At 41.8% G+C, this 27,196-nt stretch overlaps 1 protein-coding gene across 1 annotated transcript in view; it reads left to right on the forward strand.

Annotated features, from left to right (window-relative positions):
• plekhg4 (pleckstrin homology domain containing, family G (with RhoGef domain) member 4) overlaps positions 1–27,196 on the forward strand; it is a 138,764-nt gene that overhangs the window by 86,189 nt on the left and 25,379 nt on the right. Inside the window, exons 11-13 of the mRNA XM_060911790.1 lie at positions 4,048–4,186; positions 9,875–9,997; positions 10,309–10,500. Coding sequence (XP_060767773.1) covers positions 4,048–4,186; positions 9,875–9,997; positions 10,309–10,500 — 454 coding nt within the window. The remainder of the gene's footprint in view (positions 1–4,047; positions 4,187–9,874; positions 9,998–10,308; positions 10,501–27,196) is intronic.

Here is a 27,196-nt window from a genome sequence, read left to right on the forward strand (position 1 = left end):
CAGCAACTTTTACTCCGGTGTAGCACCGGGGCTGCCCCGGTAGAGCGTTCACACGGTACAAAGTTATACCGGTGTAGCCCCTGAAAGCTGCTTAAACCGGTGCAAATCTAACCCTGCTCGGGAGGTGGTTTAAGAAATTTACTCCGGAGTAAATGCTAGTTTGCGGGGCAGCACTGATTATAAAACGGAACGTCTGAACGCTACAGGGGTAGACTCGCTACGCGTGAGGAGAGTTGATTACATACGGGCATTGCATAATTTGCATCCTGGCATTTTGCGCTTCCAAAATGGCGAATATCAACAACAACAGAACTGCGTGTCTTCATCCACGTTGTTTTCCCGGCGTTTGGTGATGCCATGACAACCGGGAAAAGGAAGTACATTTTCACGCATGCGCATATTTCATTTCCGCATTATTACTATCGTATAGCACGGTCGCAAAAACTGCCGTGTGAACGCAAGTGGGGCTGCACCGGTGCTAACACGCTTCTTTCTAGTAAGCAGGTTTGTGACGTGTGAACGCTCCACAAAATTTACACCGGTGTAAGATATATCGCAACAAAATACATCGGTGCAGCATCGATGCAAATATGTGCCGTGTGAACACCCCTTATGCTGAAGGAGATGTTTAAACAGGGCATGTAGGCATGTGAAGTCAGGGTCCAGGTATAAATAACATCCTGGTTTGGAGGAAGCAAAATCTCCTCCTTCGTGTGTGTGTGTGTGTGTGTGCGCGTGCCCATCAGTTCCTCATCAGTCTGCTCAGAGTACCATGCAGATCCTTTCTTTCTTTCATTCCTGTCTTTTTTTTTTTCGCCCTGTCTCTCACTCAGGAATGTCTTTGATATCTGAAGCCTGTTTTAGAAAATCGCGAGCCGATCTGGTGTGTGAGCCGTGGGTGGGTGGGTGTGTGTATGCACATTGCGAATAATGCATCGGTAACATGAAGGTTGAAACTAGATAAAAGTTGTGACATTTATCTTACATTCTTCTGAAGAATAACATCTTGAGCACGCACTAATCAGGAGCAGAGAAGTCAGATAATTTAATCTCAAACATCAGCACAGCGGCAGCATTTGAGGTTCAGGATATTTTTGGAATTGGTGTGTAAACAGGTTCTGAGTAAGTGTTCAAGAGAGACTTCGGGAGAGTCGAATACATTTTTGTGTGCGTTTTCGTTGAGTATGTAAAGGCCACATTTATCCAGTTGACCTCATGATGATCAGTGAAAAAGCAAGTCGGAGATTTGTTAATCACTGCTGTCAGGTGTGTGTGTTTCCTGTTTGATAAAGAATTCAAAGATGTTGCTGTATTTGGAGAGATAAGACATGATTTGTGTCGTTTTTACTTATCTATAAAGGGGGTAAAACTCCTCAAATCAACGCTGACTAACATATAAAGACAGTGTAATTTTGGGTGGATGAGGAATGCTCTGTTAATCATATATACCGTATTTTCTGGACTATAAGCCGCTACTTTTTTCCTAGGTTTTGAACCATGCGGCTTATACAAAGGTGCGGCTATTCTGTGGATTTTTCTTCCACCGCTAGGGGCACTCTAACCGGAAGTAGAATCAAAAATAAGTTAGATGAAAAATCAATGCAAAGAAGAATTAGCAGATCTTTAGCAGATAGAACACGCACGACAAATTACTAACTGGTAATTATTTTCAAATCCAGCGAAGATGATTAAAGTGACTTGTGGTTTCAAACACAGGAGAAATGAAGGTAAATAAATACCGGTTATTTTCTCTTGGTTCTGTTCCGTTTTAATCAGCAAAGTTGCTGCCGTGTTAAAAGGCACTGTTCGGAAAGAATCTGTTCAGGTACATACATGTACATTTACAGTACAAAATCGTTCTGTACATGCAGTAAATATCTAATTTTTCAACATAGATATCTGCGGCTTATAGCCCGGTGCGGCTTGTATATCTTTTTTTTAAATTTTTTAAAAAAAATAGAGCGGATGCGGCTTATATACAGGTGCGCTCTATAGTCCAGAAAATACGGTAAATCATTACATTACGTTACAGACATTTAGCAGACGCTCTTATCCAGAGCGACGTATAGCAGGAACCTGACGTACCCATAGCAGTAGGCAGCCTGGGGAACAGTTGGGGGTTAGGTACCGTGCTCAAAGGCACTTCAACCTTTCCTGCTGGTCCAGGGAATCAAACCAGCAACCTTTTGGTCCTAAAGCTGCTTCTCTAACCTTTAGGCCATGACCTCCCCATCATAAAGGGATTTTTTTTTTAATTTAAATAAATACATTTGACAAATAATCATGATCATTATTTTAGTCTTTTTATTCCTCAATTAACCCAAAGTAGAGGTCTGCGCGGGGCAGAATTTTCAGTCCCGCTCCCGCATTGTGCAGTCCTGCTCCCGCAAAGAATTATAATTTTCAGTCCCGCTCCTGCCCGCGCCTGCCATATTTTGTCCCGCTCCTGCCCGCAAATCCCACATGATGCAGACGTTTGCGTTATTTCTCACGAAAGTTCTTGTCATTGGCTTGGGGAATTGTTGTCCTTTTAGGACAGTACATGCATGGCGATTCAGGCCTGATGTACCCGATTTATGGCCGTTGTATGTCAGAACCTTTTGGCACTTATCACAACAAGCAAAGGGCAGCAGATTTCCCTCTGCGTCGTACACGAGTGAGAACGACTTCCAAATGTCTGATTTCAGGACTCTTGACTTTTTAACGGTAAATGTACCTCTTTTTAAAGCAGCACTCACTTCTGAAGCACTGTGAGCGTCACTAGAGGAGCTCTGCTCTTCTGCCATGATCAGAGATCTCAAACACGGAAGAGCGGAAAGGAATCGGAAACGTACGCGAGATTAGACCACATCCGCAAATTTAGACATCTTAAAATGTTTTTATTAATGCCAAATAAAATATCCAGCACAAATTATATATGATGGACATAAATTAATAATTTATAAATTTTATTTTAAACACCTTTTTAGTTAGCGGGACTGCAGCTTATCACCTCTCCCGCCCGCTCCCGCATTGTGCACTCCCCCTCCCGCCCGCACCCACAATGAGCTTTCAAAATTTGTCCCGCGCCACACTGCTTTGCGTCGGGTCCCGCGGGACTCCCGCGGGAGTGCAGGGCTCTAACCCAAAGTTGTATCACTGTAACGTAAAACGCACGGTTCCGGAGTTCTCGTTTCAAACAGTACTTTATATTTATTCAACAAGCAACATAAAGGTCATTATAAGGATCATGTCAGTCAGGCTACAGTCTGTGGCACTACTGTATTTGAACAGGATCAGTCTGAGGTGTGCCTGTATAAACCAACAGCAGAGTTTGAAAGCTTTAAGGCAGCACGCTTACACTCCAGTACATATGAACCTGGGGTAGTGCCTCTCTAACACTTTCCCACTGAAATGGTCGGGTGTGTCACAGGGTGTGTGTTTTTAGTTGTGGCTTTGATGACTGACAGTAGATTAAATAGATATGACATTGTTTGTGTATGTGACCTAAGCTGCAGAAAAAAGATCTGGAAAACATTGTGAGGACGTTAAATAGGAGCACAATCTGCCATTGTGTAACCGAGCTCCAGCACACATGAAATCATTCATTAGTCATCAAGCTCTGCCACAACAGTGTGCTCAGTCACTGCATTACAGCTCTGGACTAATGTTTCTCTGCTCACAGAAGGCCAAAGATACACAAACGCACACAGTGGGCATGTTGGGTTTTACACTGGCTGATGAGTTTGGCACAGCTGGCTCTTAGGTGGTCTCATCAGAGGAGCAGGACAGTGATTGCACGCACTCCATGTCGGTCAAAAAAGCATCATCCAATCCGTGAGACGTCCTCAAACCCATAGCCAATCAGCATCTTACTTGGAACAAACTTAGAAAACAGATGAATGAGCTCCAGACTCAATTCGTGGCACTTCCTGCTTGATCCCATGGCGTCCTTTAGCAGTAAGGCTTTATGGGGTAAAAATGAACAAACATCATGGTTCTTCTTAACATGGGCCATACCGTACTTATGTGTGTGTGTGTGTGTGTGTGTGTTTTGCTCCACTGCAGAGATGCCATTCATGGTGTGGGCAGTCTGTATAATCAGGTGGATGAGTTGGTCCATAAGCTGGTGATGCTGTCCAACAAATGCACTCAGGAACTGGAGTTTATTATGGAGTTCAAGAGCCTGGAGGAGGGGTTCAGAGAGGTGAGAGCCAGTCTTTATGCCTCAGATCCTCGGTCATCCTCAAATTTACAAGCAACACTTTGGTTGCCTTTGTTAAAGTATCCTGAATGTGTCGTTTTTAAACATAAACTGCTCAATAATAAATTGCTTCCTTGGTGACAAACTACTAAAAATGCTTATGAACGTCTCTACTTCTTTACCCTTAGAAAATGTTCATCTCTAAATATGCATGAACGTAGTATTTTTTACATTTTTTGTAAAATGCCCTTTTGCCATCCTGAATAGAAAGATGCCTAGTCAGCTGCTAATAAACTAGCTTGCATTTGTCACAAGTGATATTTCGGTGTCCGAGTCTTAGTGTTGTATTCAAAGTGATATCATAACACCCACAGTGGTGTCCATTGGCGTTCTGGCCAAGTAAACCGTCTAGTAGACTCAGCATGCAGGTTCTGTGGCTAAAAGTTCATTTTGAATTAAATTAGTGACCTCAGAAACTAAACTCCAACATACCCGTACCAGAAATGATGAGTTTAAAGGTAGGTTAACTTTTTTTTTTTCATTTAGAGACTTAGGGCCCGTTTACACGAGGACGCTGTCGGGTAAAAACGACTAAATATTTTATCGGAAGTGCCTTTTGTCTACACGGGGACGGCGTTTCCGAGGCTGAAAAACGGAAAAAATTGAAAACGCCTTCCAGAGTGGATAAGTTAAAAACAGCCCCCGTTGCATATCCGTCTAAACTACCCAATACGCGAAACTCTGCTCGGATCTGCTCACGTCGGGTATGCGTTTACGTCATACATATGTCATATACTGTACATGCCAGCCCGGGAAGTAAGAAAGTAAGAGCATGTCTGATTACATCGATCCAACGGACCTTCAAGCTGCTCTGGCAGCTTTAATAAACGTCCAGGAGTCCTTCGAACATCTATACCGAATCTGCACATATACCGTTAATGAACAGAGGCGGGTATAGCATGCTCTTACTTTTTTACTTACTTTCTTACTTACCATAGCCAGAGTAGTCAAAGTTTTCGCGGTGCAGATCAGACAAGACGGAAGACGTTGCGCATGCGTGCAGACATAGCGGAGGTCTTTCACAGCACCACCTGGCCGCCTGGCATGCACATCCAATTGAATTCCACACATTTATGCGTCACCGTATAGACGCAGATTTCCTCCTTGAAAACGGTCATGTAGACGCGGAAAAAAGTGAGAACGAAAACGGACTTTTGCGTTTTTGTTTCAGACCGTCCCCGTGTAAAGTGGGCCTTAACTCTTTACCCCTTAATGATAACATATGACGACCCCGTGTATAGAGGATGTGCAGTCACGTGACCCGTCCGTGTGTACTCTGCCATATTGGACGGCTTCAGGATTGTTTACCTTGCGCGAGCGTAATGGATCCAGGGAGTAATCCCCAAGAAAATTCAGAAAATACCCCATCTACATCGCGCGATAACTTGTCTAAGTTTGTTCAGCATCTTGAAGGTGACGTGAGGCAGCGTTACGTGGAAAAGTGTTCCAGGTTGGGGATTGCAGATCCGTACAACTTGCCGCAATCCTTGTTCAGGGAAATTCGGAGCTGCAGCGCCGGCGATTTGCCCGATCTGGCCTACCACGACATTTACAATTTTTTCTTGTTAATCGTGAATCGTGTTACACTGGCAAAGCCCTCAAAGCTTACAAGAGCCTGGAAGCTTATAAATATTTTGTTGCGGGATGGGTATCCCAACTATACCTCTGGAAGGTTCCGAAGAAGAATGTCTACTTGATAACCTCACGGGTAAGTGGCATTAAGACGTTTATCATAAAGAGACTATGCAGGACGTTTTATCGTAAGAATGTTCGAAATCTAAACTCAGTTCCAGATAATGACAGGGTTGTAAATATGTATGTTTTTGTCTGGAAATAAAAAAGATAAAACATTGTCATAGACTAGGCCAGGGTAGTAGGGCTAGGCATAGCCATTTTAAACGTTAGAGATCAAGCGGACTAACGGCCACAAACACTGTACTGTCTAGTTTCTAAGTATACAGTTATCATTCAATCCGAAAATCAACTTAACAGATGTACTAGGAGTATTGAATTAGAAGATTACGCCTACCTGATATGAAGTGTTCACTACAAATTCGGCTGGTAGAACTGGGGTACCAGTTTTCTCTTCGCACAGCGGACACCCATTTTGCGCGTCTCTCCTCGTCTGCGGGGAATCTATAAAATGACAGGCCCTCCTTTTGGCCCTGTCTATTGGTACAACCAAACGCTGAACAAGATATAACCATTCTCGAAAGATCTACTCCCACACACTTGATAATTAGAACGGGTTCGTCTAAGTTCTATGCGCGGCCATACCGTCCAAGATGGCAGATAAACAAATATCACGTGACCTCGTGATGTCACGTGCACGCTCTCTACTGTATATACCATAATGACGACATATGACGCCGGCACGTATGCACCATAATGACAACATTTTACGACTCTTTTTTTCTTGTAAATATGTTCTAAGTGTGAACAGTATATACATATAACGTACAAGGGTGTCTGAAGCAACTGTTTTAAGGGGTAAAGAGTTAAGAGCTACAGTAAGTCGGGAATAAAACACAACCGAGTGTAGTTTTATAGGAGAGTAGTCAACTAGAGGGTGGTGTCCTATGACCCGACATAAAACCGAGTTACAGTGTGTTATCATGCAGAAGTTGATTATCAGTAACAGCACAACAGTTTTTTCGTTCCATAGAACTTTTCCAATAGCTTTATTCAGTAAAGAATGATGCACTAAAAAAAAAAAATCCATCTATTGTTATGTTTAAGGTAGGGCTGTCGAAGTTAACGCGATAATAACGCATTAACACGGTCTCAATTTATCGCGATTAAAAAAATAGTGCCGTTAACGCAAATTCTAATTTGGCCCCGCAAGTCACCCGTAGTTCCTGTTGAGGCTTGTCGCGCGCTGCTTCAATAAAAGTGTGAGTGATGGAGAAAGGTCTGTTAAACGGGAAGTTTCATTTCAAAAGAAGAGTGTGATTGAGTTGGTTTTGGTATGCACTTTGCAGTTCTAAAATACTTTTGTAAAGTGAGATTTCAGTATGCTGTAGCACTGTGATATGACACTAAATGTCTTTATTGAAGTCCAACTGCAATTTATTTTTGTTTGCACAGCACTGTGAAGTCCTATAGGCTGTGAGTGAATACAAGTCCAGCACAATTGAAGTTGTATTTCATTTTTTATTTTCTTTTGTCACACATGTCTGAACTGAGACACAGTAGTATGTGACTACATGTTTTCTATTTGAGACTACAGCTCCCTAATCCATCACAAAATCCAATTTTGTGTTTTGTATGTTCAGTACTGCCTAGTGTGTGAGTGAATAAACTCCCTTACTATTTTCTCTCGTCCCAGCAGTTTTTAACAAGTACTTTTAGCATAAAATGTGTTCACCATTTTAATTGTAACATTTCACTTTAAAAGCCTTATTAATTTACATAGATTTTAAAAAAATGTGATTAATCGCGATTAACTACAACCCCGATTCCAAAAAAGTTGGGACAAAGTACAAATTGTAAATAAAAACGGAATGCAATGATGTGGAAGTTTCAAAATTCCATATTTTATTCAGAATAGAACATAGATGACATATCAAATGTTTAAACTGAGAAAATGTATCATGTAAAGAGAAAAATTAGGTGATTTTAAATTTCATGACAGCAACACATCTCAAAAAAGTTGGGACAAGGCCATGTTTACCACTGTGAGACATCCCCTTTTCTCTTTACAACAGTCTGTAAACGTCTGGGGACTGAGGAGACAAGTTGCTCAAGTTTAGGGATAGGAATGTTAACCCATTCTTGTCTAATGTAGGATTCTAGTTGCTCAACTGTCTTAGGTCTTTTTTGTCGTATCTTCCGTTTTATGATGCGCCAAATGTTTTCTATGGGTGAAAGATCTGGACTGCAGGCTGGCCAGTTCAGTACCCGGACCCTTCTTCTACGCAGCCATGATGCTGTAATTGATGCAGTATGTGGTTTGGCATTGTCATGTTGTAAAATGCAAGGTCTTCCCTGAAAGAGACGTCGTCTGGATGGGAGCAAATGTTGCTCTAGAACCTGGATATACCTTTCAGCATTGATGGGGTCTTTCCAGATGTGTAAGCTGCCCATGCCACACGCACTAATGCAACCCCATACCATCAGAGATGCAGGCTTCTGAACTGAGCGCTGATAACAACTTGGGTCGTCCTTCTCCTCTTTAGTCCGAATGACACGGCGTCCCTGATTTCCATAAAGAACTTCACATTTTGATTCGTCTGACCACAGAACAGTTTTCCACTTTGCCACAGTCCATTTTAAATGAGCCTTGGCCCAGAGAAGACGTCTGCGCTTCTGGATCATGTTTAGATATGGCTTCTTTTTTGAACTATAGAGTTTTAGCTGGCAACGGCGGATGGCACGGTGAATCGTGTTCACAGATAATGTTCTCTGGAAATATTCCTGAGCCCATTTTGTGATTTCCAATACAGAAGCATGCCTGTATGTGATGCAGTGCCGTCTAAGGGCCCGAAGATCACGGGCACCCAGTATGGTTTTCCGGCCTTGACCCTTACGCACAGAGATTCTTCCAGATTCTCTGAATCTTTTGATGATATTATGCACTGTAGATGATGATATGTTCAAACTCTTTGCAATTTTACACTGTCGAACTCCTTTCTGATATTGCTCCACTATTTGTCGGCGCAGAATTGGGGGGATTGGTGATCCTCTTCCCATCTTTACTTCTGAGAGCCGCTGCCACTCCAAGATGCTCTTTTTATACCCAGTCATGTTAATGACCTATTGCCAGTTGACCTAATGAGTTGCAATTTGGTCCTCCAGCTCTTCCTTTTTTGTACCTTTAACTTTTCCAGCCTCTTATTGCCCCTGTCCCAACTTTTTTGAGATGTGTTGCTGTCATGAAATTTCAAATGAGCCAATATTTGGCATGAAATTTCACAGTGTCTCACTTTCGACATTTGATATGTTGTCTGTTCTATTGTGAATACAATATCAGTTTTTGAGATTTGTAAATTATTGCATTCCGTTTTTATTTACAATTTGTACTTTGTCCCACCTTTTTTGGAATCGGGGTTGTATATGAAATTCTGAGATTAATCGCAATTAAATTTTTTAATCGTTTGACAGCCCTAGTTTAAGGTTGTGGAGAATCCATGACGGAAGTTGGGGGGGGGGTTTGTGTTGGGTTTTTTTTTTGAGGGGGGGGACTGAAGTTCATAAAACAAGTACAGTTAAGGCACTTGAATGAGCTTGCAGTCAGAGCTGCTGTTATAGAAAATTAATCACCTCCTCGATCAGTCAGGATCGGATCAGCACTGGAGTATAAACATTGCTTAATATCATGAGCAATCCTGCGTAGTGCATGCCAAATCTAGAGAATGTGAAAAGCTTCAGACTTTTTCTCAGCAGAATGTTTTAAAAGAGGGAGGAAGAATGTCTGCTGCCAGAAATGCGATGAATATCTCAAACAGATTTATAACCTGTATGTTTGAGCAGGTGTATGATGTTGATTGTGTTATCTCGCTTGTGTTTCATTTTATTATCCGAGTCAGATTTCCTAGGAAAGATGAGACTGATGAATGTGTACAGGGCTGCTGTTTAACCTGCCGCTTAATTGTGTTTGACCTGCGTGTGCATGCGGTGTTCTTGTCTTAGGTCAGTCAGTGGATAGATGAGGTGGGAGAGGGCAGACTGCAGACGCTGGGGGAGTTGGAAGATTCTCTGGAGCAGCTACGCAGCAAGCAGACACTTTTCAGAGACTTCTACGCAGCAGCTTACGTATGTCTACACAGTTATTCTGCAAGAATCCGTAGATAATATATGTCAGTTCTCATATTGTGGTCACTAAACATTTGAGGTTCTACAGTGTAATTGTGCACATTTGAATGGAGCAAACAATCTAAATGAATAAACGGTATGATTGAGATTAGATTACTTTATGATGGATCCTTATACAGGTATTAGGATATTCACATTTTGCAGGAAATTGGTGTGTGTGTGTGTGTGTGTGTGTGTGTGTGTGTGTGTGTGTGTGTGTGTGTGTGTGAATGCATTTGAAGTTATTCATCACTTTTTGTGTGTGTGTGCAGGATCACTGTAAAAGTGGAGAAGCACTTCTGAAGCGGTTAGAGCGATGGGAGGATATCTCGTCAGCCGAGCTGCAGGTGTACGAGGTTAAAGTGCGCTCCTTCTGGGTCCATTTGGAAGAATTCTCCCAGAGAGTCGAGGACACGAAGGAGAAAATTGACAAGAGTGTGCGCCTCTACGAGTTCTTTGACAAGGCAAGGTTTCAATTTTCACTGATTATTTTTGTTTTCAGAACGAACTGAATTAAGACCCGTCCACATGGAAGCAGAAGGGTTATCAAACGTTAAAAACGCTTCTGTCGATTTAGTAAATTCAGAATTTGAGTGCTGCTTGGAGAATCTTGATATGAATCTGAGCCTGCGTGATTTGGAAGTTGCACTACGTTTGTTATATCTAGACAAAAATAAAAGCTGTTTTTGAATGCAGTTACAACCAAATACAGGTTGAGGATTGCACCGTGTATGAAAGTGATTTGCTTTCAGAATGGCTAAACACCTCATGATGCATCCGGTTTTGTGTTTCATAATAGCAGGTTAAAGTGATGATGCCTTCTGCAAAGGAGATGAATTGCATTCTAGGTTTATGGAGCAACAAAGGCGTTCAAATGCAAGGGGCGGCTCATAAAAATACCGAATTTTATATGATGCAAAGTGTTGACTCAAAGGCCTACCCGAACCATTGATCATCATCAAGCAAAAGCATAGAAACATAATTTCTATAAATTCAGGGATTGATGAAAGTCTTCCGGAAATACGGATATTTGATAAAACTCTTGAAAATCTCCGGTTTTCCGAATGGAGAAATTTATTTTTCGGATTTTTCGCGTTCCTAGACGCGGCGTAATACTTTGCATCGTCCTTGCATGGGCGCAGTCCTTAAATAGCCCAAACACAGTTCATTGATTAAAGACAGGTGCTCTTTGTTAACGGCGCTCGTGCCGTAGCTCGTTAGGCACGCCTTCAGGTGCACGAGCTAAGGCGCGCAGGACTGACGCCGTTCTGCGCAAGCGCAACACAATCGCACTAGAAAGCATGTTCAAGCTGCCAGTGTAGCTGCAGTCTTTTTAGTTGCAAATTACGAGTATTTTCTTTTGTGTTATTAATTCGCCGTGTCAAAACAAGCAAAACTTTCCTCCTTCTTTCGATGTGAAGAGAGGTAAGCAATTTATTCTATATATTTTTTTTCCATCAAAGTTGCATTTTGTGGCTTCGAAGCCAAGTTTTAGTGCCGTTTCTAGAACACAACATCAAGAAAACGTGGAGGAAAGAGCAATAATGGAAGAGCCAGTTTCTAAGCTGCCTAAAACTAGCAATGGTAATTATTTTTTGTTACATAATGCACTCAGGCTGCCAGTCAGTTTGAGACACACACGCACCCGAAAAGTCCTAGCTACGCCCCTGATCTACATGAGAAATTTGGTATTCATTGGTGTGTTTAAATTTACAGACAATACGAACTAATGTAAACAATTGGCTTCAACTCGCATAAATATGAATTGGAAATTTTTAGTTCACTTTAGCTTCTGCAAACGCACAACTCTACTAACAGATTGATAAACGAGGCTCAACGTCCCCAACATTGAAACCTGAAAGCTTTAGAAACTCTAACAGACCTTTACTTTTTAACAGGACTGTTTGGGATTTTGCCGAGTTTACTTTCAACTGTCTGATTTTTAAAAAAATTTTTTTTTCCAAAGTAATGAACTGCGTAGGCAGGAAAATCACCACGTTTTCTAAATGCACTCCTGAAAATTACTCATTAACTAGGGGAATTAAATTTGATATTTTTGACGTTAATCATTAATGTACATGAAAAAAAAAGGCTTAAAAGTTATAACTTGTTTTAGTGAAAATAAGGACTAAAATGCACTAGAATGCAGGGTTTTGCGTGTTATGTTATTAAAATATTTTCGGGGGACGTTGCGCCGCCCCCCCCAATATCTTAGTTTGACTTTCAAAAGTTCAGGGTTTTTTTTCTTTTGCTCCACTTTCATCTCTAATAAATATTAATAAAAACGCATTACCTTCCGCAGTAGATGTGTTAAATTCTGAAGGAACTCATCTGTATAAAAAGACACACGTGATTGACACCCTCCCATACAAGCCTACCTGTGAACTTGAAATTGGTGGAGGTGAAGTAATATGAATGGAATAAGCTGGAGGGAAGAACGTACGTACATCAGCTTTGTAAAAGTGAAAGGCCTTTGATAAAATCAACCTCTGAGGCTAAAGAAGGCCAAAACCTGCATGATCAGGCTAAACTATGAGCTCCACTGTAATAAACATGTATTCAGGGATGGTGAGAGTGTCAGTGTTTGTCTGTAGCACATTTTGTTAAAGTCAGACTTTGTGTTTAAGAAACTTCAACGCAGTCGTAATGCTTCAGCCTTTATTTAGGCGTTCAAGCTGTAAAAATACCTTCAGTCTGCGCGCTCTCTGTGTGGGTGGGCGTTTTTATTTATTTATTTATTTATTTATTTATTGTGGAAGAGTGGTTGAATAGCCTTTCCTCATTGGAAACAATGGTGGTGTTTGTGGCTTTGATTAGGGTCTCTCTCTTTGCTGAATGGATGTATCAGAGAGAGCAGCTGTGTGAGCTCTGTCTGTCTTTCAGTCATCTGGAATACTGTAACAATGAATGGTCATGAATTAGAAAGCCGTTGTCTGAATTTCATCAGTAAAAATCTGTATTTGATTGGAAATTTGGTGAGAGATTCCATGAATAAGTGTTGAAGGAATAGTTGTGAATGAAAAAGGAGAGACAGTGAGACTGCAAGATGAGATGCTGAATTCCTTGAAATGCTGTGTGTGTGAGCGAGAGAAGAGGCGGCGGCACGCACTCTCACAGAAGTCCCCGGCTGGTAGTGATGTCAACATGCACATAGAAGGAGTTTTCTATTTTTCTGCATAACCTTCAAAAATCTCTAAGACAGAGGCTCCAACTCTCCCGCCATGGGCGGGAGATCTCCCGCTTTAGGGAACATTTAGAAAATCCTCCCGACCTCTCGCTGACAACATAAAAATCTCCCGCCCGCCCTTACTACACATGATTTTAGTAACAAAAAATTATATAACTTGATACGTTTATGTTGACGAAAATAAATGAATGGTTGACTTTCCGCTTTTCGTGTGTCTGACATTGTATGGGTGGACTCGAGTGTGTACCCTGCGGTATATGCCAATTCCCCGGTTGGTACACCGATCGGTGTAACGGGGGGATTGGAGTGAATGCCAGAGGCATGCGCACGCGCAGATCAAGCGCGCATATAAATCGAGTGGAATTCAGTATGCCGCGGGGTACACGCTTGAGCCACCCAATGTCTTAGCAGTTACCGATAAAGCATACAGATGGCGCTATTAATGATACGCGCGAGAGAACGAGAAAACACGCGACACTCAACCATTTTGTTTGTTTTTTTGCATCTGCATTTATCGCCTGTTCGTCTTTAACTTTGTTCTCTTGAATGAGATAATGAAACGAAGTTCCGTTGGTGGAAATGGCGAAAGCCAAACTACAAAGAAAAAATATCAGAAAATCACCAAGATAAAGTTCGGGTCGCCCATCGCGATGGTCGCCAGGGACGAATGGCAGACTGTTCTGGACGGCAGCAAGACGACCCTATATCTGACAGGGTTAGATCACCAGACCAGACACTAGATTCTAACGAACTTGTCTGACTTTTTTTTTTTTTTTTTGTCTGACTTTTACTAACTTAGACTTAGAATATTATTAGAAGAGCATTATCATCAGAGGGTCTACTTTTGGCAATTTATAATAGTTATTATTGACATTGACTTTAGGCGTATTAAAGTTTGGTCTGTAGTCACTGGATTTATCTAGATCTGTTACTATTAATAAGATTTAATTGACATGAAATGTGGTGAATCATTCATATATATATATATATATATATATATATATATATATATATATATATATATATATATATATATATATATATATGAGTGATTCCATGCTTATGGGTACTGAAATGGGGACATGAACTTATTTTAAAAAATTCACCTAAAACCATTTCTTTTTTTACCATCAGGTCACAAAACATGTAATCTTTAATGAATGATATGTTAAAAGATAACTTTATATATATAATAAAAACTTGGTATCTTATATATAACCATATATATATATATATATATATATATATATATATATATATATATATATATATGGTATAATATATATATAAAAAACTTGTCTCCCTCCGAGCTACTCGCAGAGAGGGAGAATCTCCCTCTTTGCAATTTCCCAAGTGGAGCCTCTGCTAAGATCACACGTGGAACTAATAACTGAGAGGTTTATTGCATGTGCTTTCATGGTGCTATGCTCAGATTAGCATGTAGACACGTGAAACGCATGTGGTGCTAATCACCGGTTTTGGGTCTAATACTGTCTGAAACCATTTAACAAGCTGTGTGTATATGGTTAGAAAGCGTAATCCAATGACAGCCCTTCATTGTAGTGCTAGTTATAGAATTTATTTTAAAAGCAAACTAACTTGAGCAAACGGTTTCCCAATTTTGATTAAAAATATCTTCCCAGTCGTTTTTATAACAGCTTCTCAGCTCTAGTGTCCCTGGTTTGAACCTGAGTTTGGGTTACTGTCTGTGTGGAGTTTCATATGTTCTCTGTGTCTCCGTGGGTTTTCTTCAGGTTGTCCAGTTTCCTCCTACCTCCCAAAAACATGCCACTAGGGTGATTGGCTACGTTAAATCACCCTAAAATGTGAACGAGTGCATGCATGGTGCCTTGTGATGCATCTATCCAAGATGTATTCCCAGCACGTTTATGAATGAATATATCCACTCTGTCTTTGAGTCTGGCCGGGGCAGTCGTGGGTTCTAACTACTAGAGTTATTCTGCTTGTGTGGTGCGTTGTAAGTGGTAAATTTGCAGGTTGTAATAACATCATTTCCCACCTCAGTGTGTGAAGTGGGGGGGAAGAAAAAAAACAAAACATGGATACCTCCATGAAAGTGTGTCATTTTGTTTGCTGTATCAGAGCATCTACAGCTCATAAAAAGCTACTTACACAGTTATAGATGTGAGTGGCTGACAGTACTGTTCTAGTAAGCGTCAAGCATTCATGCAACATTTATAGATTGAAACTGCAGTACAGAGAAAACAGCAAGTAGCATTAGCAACAAACTACCTTGCACTTTCCCCTCCCTCTGTATCATGCATGGCTGAAGTGCTCTTGAGCAAGGTACCGAACCCCTAACTGCTCCCTCGGGCGCTGTAGCATAGCTGCCCACTGTTCTGTGTGTGTGTGTGCGCGCTCATTGCTCACTTGTATGTGCATGTGTGTGTTCACTGCTTCAGATAGGTTAAAGTGCATATTCTGGACCAGTTTTGTTTTTTGTTTTTTTTATATGAAAGAATGTCCCTTTACACACTCATCCAGAAGGGTAATTTTGCACAAGGCCATCTGTCTACAGCAGAAAAAAATAATAAAATAAGAAAACGCGTCTGGAAAAATCCCAAGGGAGTCTGGAGCCAGATTCGTGACGTTACCTGCGGAAGCGCCAGCAGGCTGCAAGAGCTTACACGGTTTCAGTGCACAGCCTGTGTTGACCAAGTGCTCCCATTTCTCTCTCATTGTCCGGTCTTTTGGGAAACGATGAGTACTAATCCCATCAAGATTGGTGTTGCTACACCCTCCTACGATACATCTGTTAACCATTTTAATAATTACGCGATAACGTTGAAGAAATTTGCAGAAAACCACCAGGTCGTTTTCTCATAAACAAACCAGCGCTGACGTAGGATTCAGAAGGAGGCGTCCTGCACGCGACGTCACGAAAATCAATGTTTCCCGGGAAATCCAAATGGCGAGTTTTTTCAGAGGCGGACCAATTCGCCTCAAATGGCTCGATTTCAACTGAATTTTTCTGATATTGCGCAAGGTAAAAAAATTGCAGAGAATGCAGAATGTTACAGATATTTGACCAAAGTTTAATATAAAATAGGAGAATTGCATTGATCTTGCTCCTGAATTTACTCGTGATATGCACTTTAAATACAGAAAAGGAATTTCATTGTGCTTGAGTGTACATGTGACAGGCTGCTTCTTCTTCTAACATTTGTGATGACTCTAAGGTTGATTTTTACTTTCTCAAAACAGCAATTAGTGTGGTCAGAGTAGGGAAGTGGGACTTTATACTGTGCACAGTGTGTCCCGTCACAGTGCCAAGTTGAAATTCCGAGTTGAAGTGGCGTTTTTGGTGCCTTTTACCAGTTGTAGGTACGGAATAATCATAGTCATGCTATCTGTTATCACCCAAATGATTATTGGTTCCCTTCGGAGTCTGATTCCTCTCAAGGTTTCTTCCTCATGTCGTGTCGGGGAGTTTTTCCCTGCCACCATCGCCACAGGCTTGCTTATCAGGCATAAATTAGGGATAAAATTAGCTCATGGTTAAAGTCCTTTTTAATTTTCTGTAAAGCTGCTTCGTGATAATGTCCGTCTGTCGTTAAAAGCGCGATACAAATCAACTTGAATTACAAATTGCAGCTTCGCCTCAAACACTTTTGTCATTAGTATAAACCTAGCCCACCCGAAACTCTTGTCGTATTCAGACACCTCTCCTTGTTGGTATGGTGAGGTTATCCAGCCCTGTCCTGCCATCTGTTGAAATACTGCTCACCTCTGTTTAATCATCACATGATATATATGATATGATATATTCAGCCATGTGATTCCAAAAGCCAGCAAGTGCTTGTTTAACGCTTGTTTTGTACTGTAAGTTTCAGTGGCTTGAACCTGATCTGTTTTAACCGAAATGTATATTTAGCACCGCAGCCGGAAATTAGCAGGAATGCCATGTTAATGCAGAGAGCTTAAAGAGCGCTTTCTTTGAGTATTTACGCATTGTTTAACCGATTTTAGAGAGCATCTAATCACAATCACCGGATAGTATACGTTAAAACCTTTGTGTGTGTCTGTGAGAACATTGGCATCTGTGATCCTGTAGTAGTACGTGACACTGAGACTGTGTAGTGTGTGTGTGTGTGGTCACAAAGTCCACAAACCCAGGTCTTGATTTATCTCGACATGTGGGCCCATCCCAGCATCAGAATGCGGCTGTTTGCATCGACTTCCTAGCAACCAGTCCAGACAGAGCATATGAAACGTTGATGTGGATCGTCGTCACCATAAACGGCGAGGGAGGTGACAGCTGAGCTGTTCCAGTTTAACACTTCGGGCCACACACTGCTTCTGCTGCGCTAATTGCTTACGGTTTTATTTCTGAATAGCGTAACTGCTGGGTTAATAACCTTTCAGTATGGAGCTATTTAAATTGAAAGGCTTGATGTGAAAGTTTATGATGAAACATGCAGCAGCTAAAATTGCAAAATGCCACAAGTCAGTGTGAGTAATAATAAAGACTTGTGCATTCCAGGGAATCCAGGCAGCGGACAAAAGCTGTCATGTTCTATAAATCAGCTCGGTGTGGGCTCAGTCGGCCTGGCAGAAACCCACCGACATATATTAGGTGACTAACACAGTTTTGACATACCACTGTGGCTGCTCTGTAGATCTGACCGCAGAAATCAAAGGGGAAAGTGACAGCCGAGGGGCAACTACACAAAAACCTCCTTTGAGATTTAGGTAAGGAACTGTGGGCTAATATAGCTGGAGGCAGTGGGGTAGTGTGGCGTCTGTGCGTTTGTGTTGGGGGGGGATGGTCCAGATGGTAGGTGTGCGGGTACAGGCCAAAGAGCATCATCACGATAATTTGGTTGTTTGATAGAAGAACAAAGGAAGAGTGACAGGTGGGCCAGGCTTGGAGATGACAAAGAGAGACGGAAGATATGAAAGTAACTCCATATAAAGATAAAACAAGGATGGATGCTAACAAAGAAAGGAAGTAAAAGGAACTCCAACACGTACAGTAGCTTTTAGGATAGCTGTGACCCTCAGAATGGACCTCATTTATTAAACTGGATATGAATGCATTTATTTATAAATCATTCACAGGAGCATTTACGCAAGAATTCAAGAATTGTTCACAAGGTGTTCTGGAAAAATCAGTCATTTCATATTAATGATGTGCAAGAAAGCAATCCAGAAATGAAGACGTGTCAGAAATGAAGACTTGCCATTCAGTTAGGATGAAAGAAATGGGTAGCCGACAGGCTGCAGTGGCTGAGCTGCGTTAGTGGAAGATGTGGCACACTCGGCCCCTCAGAGTCACTCTTTCGCTGTTTTTAGTCATCATTTTGTCCTTTTTTTTAAATTTAATTTCTTTTTTTTTAAATAGAGTTTCATTCGCATCACATAAATGAATTGAACATTTTCCACTTGATAGATGGTCATTTATCAACGTGCATACAGTAGTATGAAGAAAATCGACGTTATCGAAGCTTTCGTACGTGGTTGGTATTTTTTGTTCAGTTTGACCTTGAAAAACATTTACACACAGCTTTAATAAATGAGCCTCAGTATTGGTCAGGATATTTTACTCATAACACACGGACATTCCAGGTTTTTTCTTAATAAGCCTTTTGGCACAAGTTTAATGTTTTAAAGCTTTTTTTTTTTTTTGTACCATTATAGATGAAAGTCTTCCGGATTTACCCGGTGTAGCAGTTCGTATGGGTGGAGCACAGAAAGACGGCAGGCCAGGATTAAGATCCACAAAGAAACTTTTTATTTTACTTAATTTAGCTTTTCAGCTTTTACTCAGTCACTCACTCACACTATCGCACACTCTACACACACACACATGCGTTGTGGTTGGGAGGGAGCTTCCTTCCTCTGCTCTCTCTCTCCTTATATAGGGCGTGGTCACTGGGGAAGACACACAAACACAGATTAACCAACATCAGGTGCAGTGATTCTGCCACTTACCTTCCCTGACTCTGCCCTCCGGTCACAGACCGATGCTTGACCACGCCCCCGCTGCCACACCTGGAAATCCGGATATTTGACAAAACTCTTGAAAATCTCCGGTTTTCCGAATGGAAAAATTAATTTTTCGGATTTTTCGCGTTCCGTTTCATAGAAATTCGGTTTTGCGATCGCGCGGCTTGTTTACGTTCGGCGACAGGGCGCCGCCGTTTTTGTAGTCTCGCAATGCGTGCTGGTGTGTACGAGACCTTATATGCTTATATACATGCCTCATGTCATGTGAACGAGATTTTATCGCGATATCGTGCTTTAGAAAACGCGGTCTTTCTTTTGTGTAACTATTTAATATCAGTTGAATTATTATTTCCTAAGCATGTATGCAGTATTGCACATAAGATGCGACAGCATCACTTTTTATATAAGTTTTGACATCCAGTAGTGAAAATTCTGAATTTAGAACAATGCACTCCTGAAAATTACTCATTAACTAGAATTAAATTTTATATTTTTGACATGTTAATCATTAATGTACATGAAAGAAAAAGGCTTAAAAATTATAACTTGTTTTAGTGAAAATAAGTACTAGAATGCAGGGTTTTGCATGTTTGTTATTAAAATTTTTTCTGGGGAGGCTGCCCCCCGACACCTCCCACCCCCACCCCAATCTTAGTTTGACTTTCAAAAGTTCAGGATTTTTTTTTTTCTTTGCTCCACTTTCATCTCTGTGTACCAGAACTGAAAAAGTATCAGTTAAAAGTGCTCTTCAAACCACTGCAGGGTTTCAGCTCTTAATAACAATTGAGAAAGAGTTGCTGGACTTGGGTGGGGTTTACATTAGACCGTATCAGCGGATCATCAGATTAACATTTTTAAAAACGATTAGCGTGCACACAGCAACGCCAGTACACGATTCGCGTGCACACAGCAATGCCAATACACGGATACGCTAATCACATGACTAATTCGGCACGTAAGTTGAAATGTGTCAGTGCGGCTCATCGCTTCCTCCTCAGCGGCTGCGCTCCAAATCACTCCGCCCTGAACAGCGAGTGCCCTCTGGAGGGTGCGCACTCCGGCCCTGCGCAGCTCACAGAGCGCGCGAGTGTAGTGCACGAGCAGTGATTCGGGACTGAGCCGCTGTGCGCAAGTCACTTACCACTTGCAAGTGGAAGGATGGCAAGCCTAAAGACCATCATAACTACACAATGGGCAGTATTTGCATCAGTATTTGCAGTATTTTCATACTTTTATACTCTTTAATGAAAGGTGATACAAGGCGGAAGTCCACGCTGTTTTTCAGCAGTCGCGTCACATGACCAACGCCAGCGAATCAGGAAGGTGGATGTCACAGTGACGTTGTCCAATGACGACGCCAGCTAGAGCTCAGCACAGCGTATCCGCGTATTCTCAATGTTTACACAGCACCGGATCAGACACGATCTGGATTGAATACGTGGACCCTGGCGGATTCCCGTTTCCAGGCGTTTTAATGTAAACGGACAGTGCATCCGCGAAGAAAACGGGACAGATACGGTCTAATGTAAACTTGGCCTTAGAGCCTGAAACACACACAAACTAAGGTAATAGCACTTCTTTATTCTCCGTTTACTAATCCCATAAATAATGAATAGTCAACAGTTAAGACATTCACTGAATCACTTGTGTTTACTTTGTTTATTGGTAACTGGCTTTTCAGAGAATGGATATTCCTCTGAATCCCGGCAAAAATGGTGCAGAGAGTATTGTTTTAATCATAATTACAGTTCACTCATTTACAAAAGAAAGAACTCAAGTTGTTAGAAGGGTGATGACGCGCGTCGTGCATTTCTGCTCGTGCCATATGGTGATTGCTGATCAGTTTGAGAGCTGATAGCGATATGAGTAGCACACATGCGTGTGCATTTGTGTATGGAGGAGCAGTCTGTGAGCGGTGGCGTATCGATCAGGTTATTGATATGGAGCGTCTCTGAGGAGTACACTCGCTCGCTCGCTTACCCACTCACTCCACCAGCCTTCTGTCTCATGCTCTCGGCCCACTTCCTCCTCTCCTCCCCACTATCACATCGGATTAGCATCTCAAAGCCTGAGCAGGCTCCCTACTGACAAATCAGCATTACCAAAAGCAGGCGAAAAGTGTGGCCAAGCATGCCATTCACACTGTCTATTCAACGCATACGCACATGTTTACCCATGACGCTTTCAGATGCACACAGTCACATCCATTTTACTCTGTATTCTATGTCCTCTCGTAAGCCGCCGACCCCCCACCTCTTTCCCCAGTACACATTTCAGCTTTCCTACTTATTTCTGTTTTGCAGTCATTACTCACTGAACTCGGATCAGATTTTTTTTCTGCATATTCACTTTGAGCAGGAAAGATCTTCTGCACAGCTAGAATCATATTTAAACTGCAAGAGACTTAAACTGGACTACTTTTTTTTTCCCCCCCAAGGTATTTTTTGACACCAGAAACTGATGTACAGGAGAATTACGGCAGGGTCAGGAAGACGAGTACCCGGGCCTGGCCTGTGTCCTTTCTTTCTTTGTTTAAAAACTCTTTTGTCGTTGCTGTCTGCACGGCCTTATTTTATTCACATGCTATTAAAGCACTTTTTTTTCTAATTTGTGCTCACCTGTCTGAGATAAACGCACCCATCAATCTCATGCTTGTGAAAATTTTTTTTTTTTAAAATAAGGCCTTGTAAATATACAGATTTAGAGGCCGGGTAGTGTTGGGAGGTTTATCAGTACGCTATAAACGAGAAACTGGCTGTGAATTCTGAAATCCCAAAGACTGCTTTCTAATTCATATTTAGTTTCTCGTTTATTTTCTGTAGGTTTACTTTGTTTTCCTGAATGTGGCACACAAAACCCAGGATAAGTCTCATCTCATCTCATTATCTCTAGCCGCTTTATCCTGTTCTACAGGGTCACAGGCAAGCTGGAGCCTATCCCAGCCGACTACGGGCGAAAGGCGGGGTACACCCTGGACAAGTCGCCAGGTCATCACAGGGCTGACACATAGACACAGACAACCATTCACACTCACATTCACACCTACGGTCAATTTAGAGTCACCAGTTAACCTAACCTGCATGTCTTTGGACTGTGGGGGAAACCGGAGCACCCGGAGGAAACCCACGCGGACACGGGGAGAACATGCAAACTCCGCACAGAAAGGCCCTCGCCGGCCACGGGGCTCGAACCCGGACCTTCTTGCTGTGAGGCGACAGCGCTAACCACTACACCACCGTGCCGCCACCAGGAAGAGTGTGCAAACAAAATGGCCTTATTAAACGTCAGCTCTGCCCTGGGAAATAAAGGACTTCCATATTTTATCTGTATATTTACCAGCCACTAAATAACATGGTCTTTCTCTTGTTGACCTCCGCCCCGAAATGAATTCGTCAAGGTGTTCAGCGTCCAGTCTCACAGATGGTGTTTGACCACTGGGGCGTGATAAACAAGAAGAAGGCTGTTGCTCTTTAACTTTGGCCTGGAATGTGTTACTCGGTGTTCACACACGCAAGTTTTTGGAATCAGAATTCATCCAAATGTACACAGGAATATAACTTGGCAGATCAGTGTAAGAACATGTACATGCAAACAAGCAAATGTGTCATGTGTGGACTTTTACTGCAATACAACAAACACAATGTGAATACTTCATCCAAACTCCGCACTATATGGGAAAGGGAAGGTTCTGCTTATTGATGGTTTGAGAAAACGTCAGGAGAAAAACTGTGCAGATGTCAGGTGGTACTGAGAGAGCTACCATTTAACGTTTGGTGGGAATTTCAGAATTGTATCTTGGGTATGTACGGGCCGCCATGATGAGTGGGTTTTTTTTAAGCATCTCCCTTATTGCAGCTCCTGAAATGAGAGCTGAAGGTCTAAGGTCTGCAGGCTGTGCTGCCTCAAATCACTTCCTTTTCCTCACTTTCTCCTCCAGCATAATTCTGATCACACAAACATGTTGCTTGCACGAGTCTCTCCACTCCTTCCACTCCTCTCTTCCTCATTACCTTTCACGCCGTTTTTCTCTCTCTTCCCCAAAAAGCCGGCTCAGCTAAAGGGCAAAAACGTTATAAAAAGTACGTTTTTGTTCTTTAGCTGAGCCAACTTTTTGGGGAAAAGAGAGAACAGAGCATCGGTGTTGAGGGTGACGTATCTATGCATCAGAAATATGAATATCCTAAGCAAACCAGCGTTACTTTAAAAACGATGGCTAGTAAATGGAGTGTTGAGGTGCTTTTGTTCACTGGGCACATTTATACCACTCCTAAAACACAAGCATAATTACTGAGCATCATATCACTTCCGTTCAATAATTCACGTTTAAGGGAAGTAACAGCCGTAATTATATATATATATAAGTGCTGTCAAAAATGTCGCGTTATTATCGCGTTAACTTGACTCAATTTTAACGGCGATAATTTTTTTTTATCGCGAGATTAATGCTCTGTGACATGATGTAGGTTTTTCATAAGCTTTTGAAACTGCCAGGAACTTGGAACAGAGACTTTGCTTAGAAAAACGATAGCAGCTAGACTGTAATGCCACGCCCCGCACAGCCAGAGTCCTCTGCCCTCCCCCCAAAGAACCAGCGCGGGCAGGGCGCGCTAGCCCCGCGCCTCGGGACGAAGAGCCACGGTGCTCGGCTTAGGTTTCGTTTTCCCATCGGCGGCTCCAGCCCAGACTTTCTGTCCAGACTTTGCAGTGGCTGTGTCAAGATGTGTTATGCTCTGCAATTAAAAAAAAAAAACATTGGTACAAAGCAAGCCCATTCACTTTTTTATGCTGATAAGAGAATTACAATGGTTTTTAATGTGACAAAAATGTACGATTAATCGCGAGTTAACTATGACAGTCACGACATTAATCGCGATTAAATATTTTAATCGCTTGACAGCACTAATATATACACAGTCAGTTTACTAGCCATCGTTTTCCAAGTAACGCTGGTATGCTCAGGATATTCATATTTCCGACGCATAGATACGTTACCCTCAACAACGATACTCCGTTGTGGCACATCATGCCTCTGGTTGGCAGAATGCTGGCTCGTAATGTCAAAACATGCTGGTGCGGCTTCATGCAGGTTTTATTTGGTTCAGTGTAAATCACTAAAGCCGGAATATTAAGGTGCCTTCTTTATGCCGATAATGGGCCCCTCTCTCTCTCTCCTTTTAGTTTCTACCTCTTAGTCTTTCTTGTATGTAGGGCTTTGTAGTACCGACAACTTCTATCCTCCCCACCCCATTTTCTCTGTGTGTGTGTTGCTGAGGCAGGCCCATCTGGTATTTAGACTAGTATTTGCCTGTGAATAGCGTGGAGGTGGGGAGAGGTGGGGAGTGGGCGCCAGTGGCCCGCTCTCTCAGCAAGCCCGTCACTCACACACAGAGAGAGAGAAAGGAAACGGAGGGAGAAAAGGATGACTGCTGCTGCTCCCTGCTCTATACAAGGAACTAGCAACATTTTACTTGTGCAGGAGAATGGATATGCACATGCAGAGGTAGGAAATGTGCCAAGTGTTTAAACTAGTACTTGAAGTATGTAAAAGGTAGAAGTTTAGAAGTGCGCCATGGTCTTGTGAGTTTTTGAACTTGTTTTACTGAGTTTCCCCTCATACACAGGAAGTGCACATTGGTTTTGTGCATGTGTGTTTGTCTGGGATTGTGTGTCTCACTACTCAGTGGCTAATTGAAATCTTGGTGGAACAGTTCTGAATGGATCTCAGTGTGTTTCCATGGATAGTTGACTCTCTCTCTCTCTCTCTCTCTCTCTCTCTTTCCACTAATCCTCTCTCGCCCTCCCTCTCCCTCTGTTTGCCTTTCTCTCTTTTCTTGCTCTCTGAGAAATGTCTGTTGCTGGAAGAGTTTTGTATAAGCAGTAAGATTTGTGTCAATATAAAGTGTAGTATTATTTCAAAGGGTGTGTATTCTTTCCATGAGACAGTCACCACCGCATTTCCCTTGCGAATGCTGCTCAGTTTTTTGTTTTTTTTTTCTTTTTTACACCAGCGCATTACATAGCTTTGGGGATTAAAATAAAGGACATCTCAGGTAGCTTTACATTTTCTTTTATCTCACCGCAACTCCTCACAGTGTTGGATCACGATCCAGAATGTGGTTTATTTTACACCAGTTCCACTCTGGGTGAACACGAGTCAAAAGAGAGGATAATGTGAGAGTCACATCTCTCCGACATCATCTTTTTTTTTTTTTTTTTAATCATGTTTCTTTTCAAGGATACTCATTTGTTGTCTTTGAAACATGAAGTCAGGTACAGATGGAGAGCAGATATTTGGTGTGTTGAACAGGAGACTGCTGTCGACTAGACAGGATTTTGCCATGATCTGTATATTAAATAAATAAATAAATAAAACACCCTTTTTTAACATAATCTCATTGTCAGACATGTTTACATTTCCCTGTACTTAGAAAATAACTAACAACTGTTTCCTCTACAAATGGAAGTCATGACATTTAGGTAAAACAAGTGTAGAATGCTTTTATGAATTTCTCTTCTAAATCAAGCTGGAAAAAAATTTTTTCAGAGATGCGATGAATGAATTTGTAAGCAGTGTAGTGCAAAGTAGAGATAGAAGCCAAAATAATGGATTTTTTTTTTTTGGTACAGCATGCTTCCTGAATGTTGGCTAAAATCATATAAAACAGGTTTGGGAAGACATTCGTTTGTTAAATGTAATTTGGAGTCCAAAGTGAAAAGTTGTATTTAAAGTTCATGAGAATGCTCTTGGCGTACGTTTTGGCATTCTGATCTTTATCCTTTGCTGTGAAATGTATCTAAATTAATTTTTTTCGTAATCCTGACGTGAATAAAGTTTAAAAGCTCTGAAGAATTTCTTAACATTTGGTGAACTCAAAGAAGATGTAGTGTGCTGATCATAAGTGACAAGTCACAAGCTATAGAGATCTTGCAGTCATGTGACCGGAAAGTACACAGCCGCCATCTTGTCGGTAAAAAACACAGCTGAATACTGCTGCACTCGTGTACAGAATGGATCAATTTCAACCAACGGACTACACGGCTCATTTTTCTAATGAACAGATAACTAGATATATGTCTAAAATAAACGATCTACAGATTAGTGACCCTTATGGCTTTCCGGACGGAGTTTTCACGACCGGATTTTGAACTGCCAGCGGAATACCCGGACGTGTATAATTACCTCATTAACTTTCCCTCGCTGTTCAGTGGTGAAGCACTGCGTGCTTATAAATCTCTGGACAGTTATCTTTACAGAAATTCAGGATTTGTCAGCGACTCAGATGTGGCATCTTGTAAACAAGAATCCTCATTGGACGGGTAAGTCATTTAAGTATTGAGTATAGCACTGACCAGCTGATTACAGAATAGAATAAGGTAATTCCAGCTGTAATTCCAAATCGTCCATGTTGTTTACCATGGATCTGGCGTTGGAGAGATAGAGGCTTAGCAGTGGAGGTTTGAGTGGCTGTTTTCTGAGCTTAGTCAACAGGCCGGCTCTGCAGCCTCGCTTTTGCTTCCGCTCCCGACACCGCCTCCTTCGCTTTGCTTCCGATAACAATCCATGGAGACCCCGCTGGTCTCGCTATCTCGTCTGGAATGTTGTGCATGCGATGGAAATCGCTACAAACCGTCATTTTCTGCTGGAAACCGATGTCCAGTAAGTCCATACGGTTGTAGTGGATATTGAAGTCCGGTACAGACGAACAACACGCAAAAATACACACAAAAAACATAAAAAATGTGCACAGGTAGGGAGAGCTTGTAGCCGCAGCCGTTGTAGTAGAATTGTATATAGTAGGGTTTTCCAGAAGAAAAGGTAGAAGTAAAAGCAGAAGTAGAACCAGAAGTAGAAGGCAGAAATATGGCGTTTGACCGACAAGATGGCATCTGTCACAATCTGGATCGGCTGTGACATCACATGCAAGTGCTCCATAGGTGGTTGGGGCTGTTTGGGGTTTGTAGGTGGTGAAAAATATGGGCAGTTCCAAATAATTTATGTTGAA

Source organism: Neoarius graeffei, chromosome 27 (assembly GCF_027579695.1).
Source record: "Neoarius graeffei isolate fNeoGra1 chromosome 27, fNeoGra1.pri, whole genome shotgun sequence".
Taxonomy (NCBI): domain Eukaryota; kingdom Metazoa; phylum Chordata; class Actinopteri; order Siluriformes; family Ariidae; genus Neoarius; species Neoarius graeffei.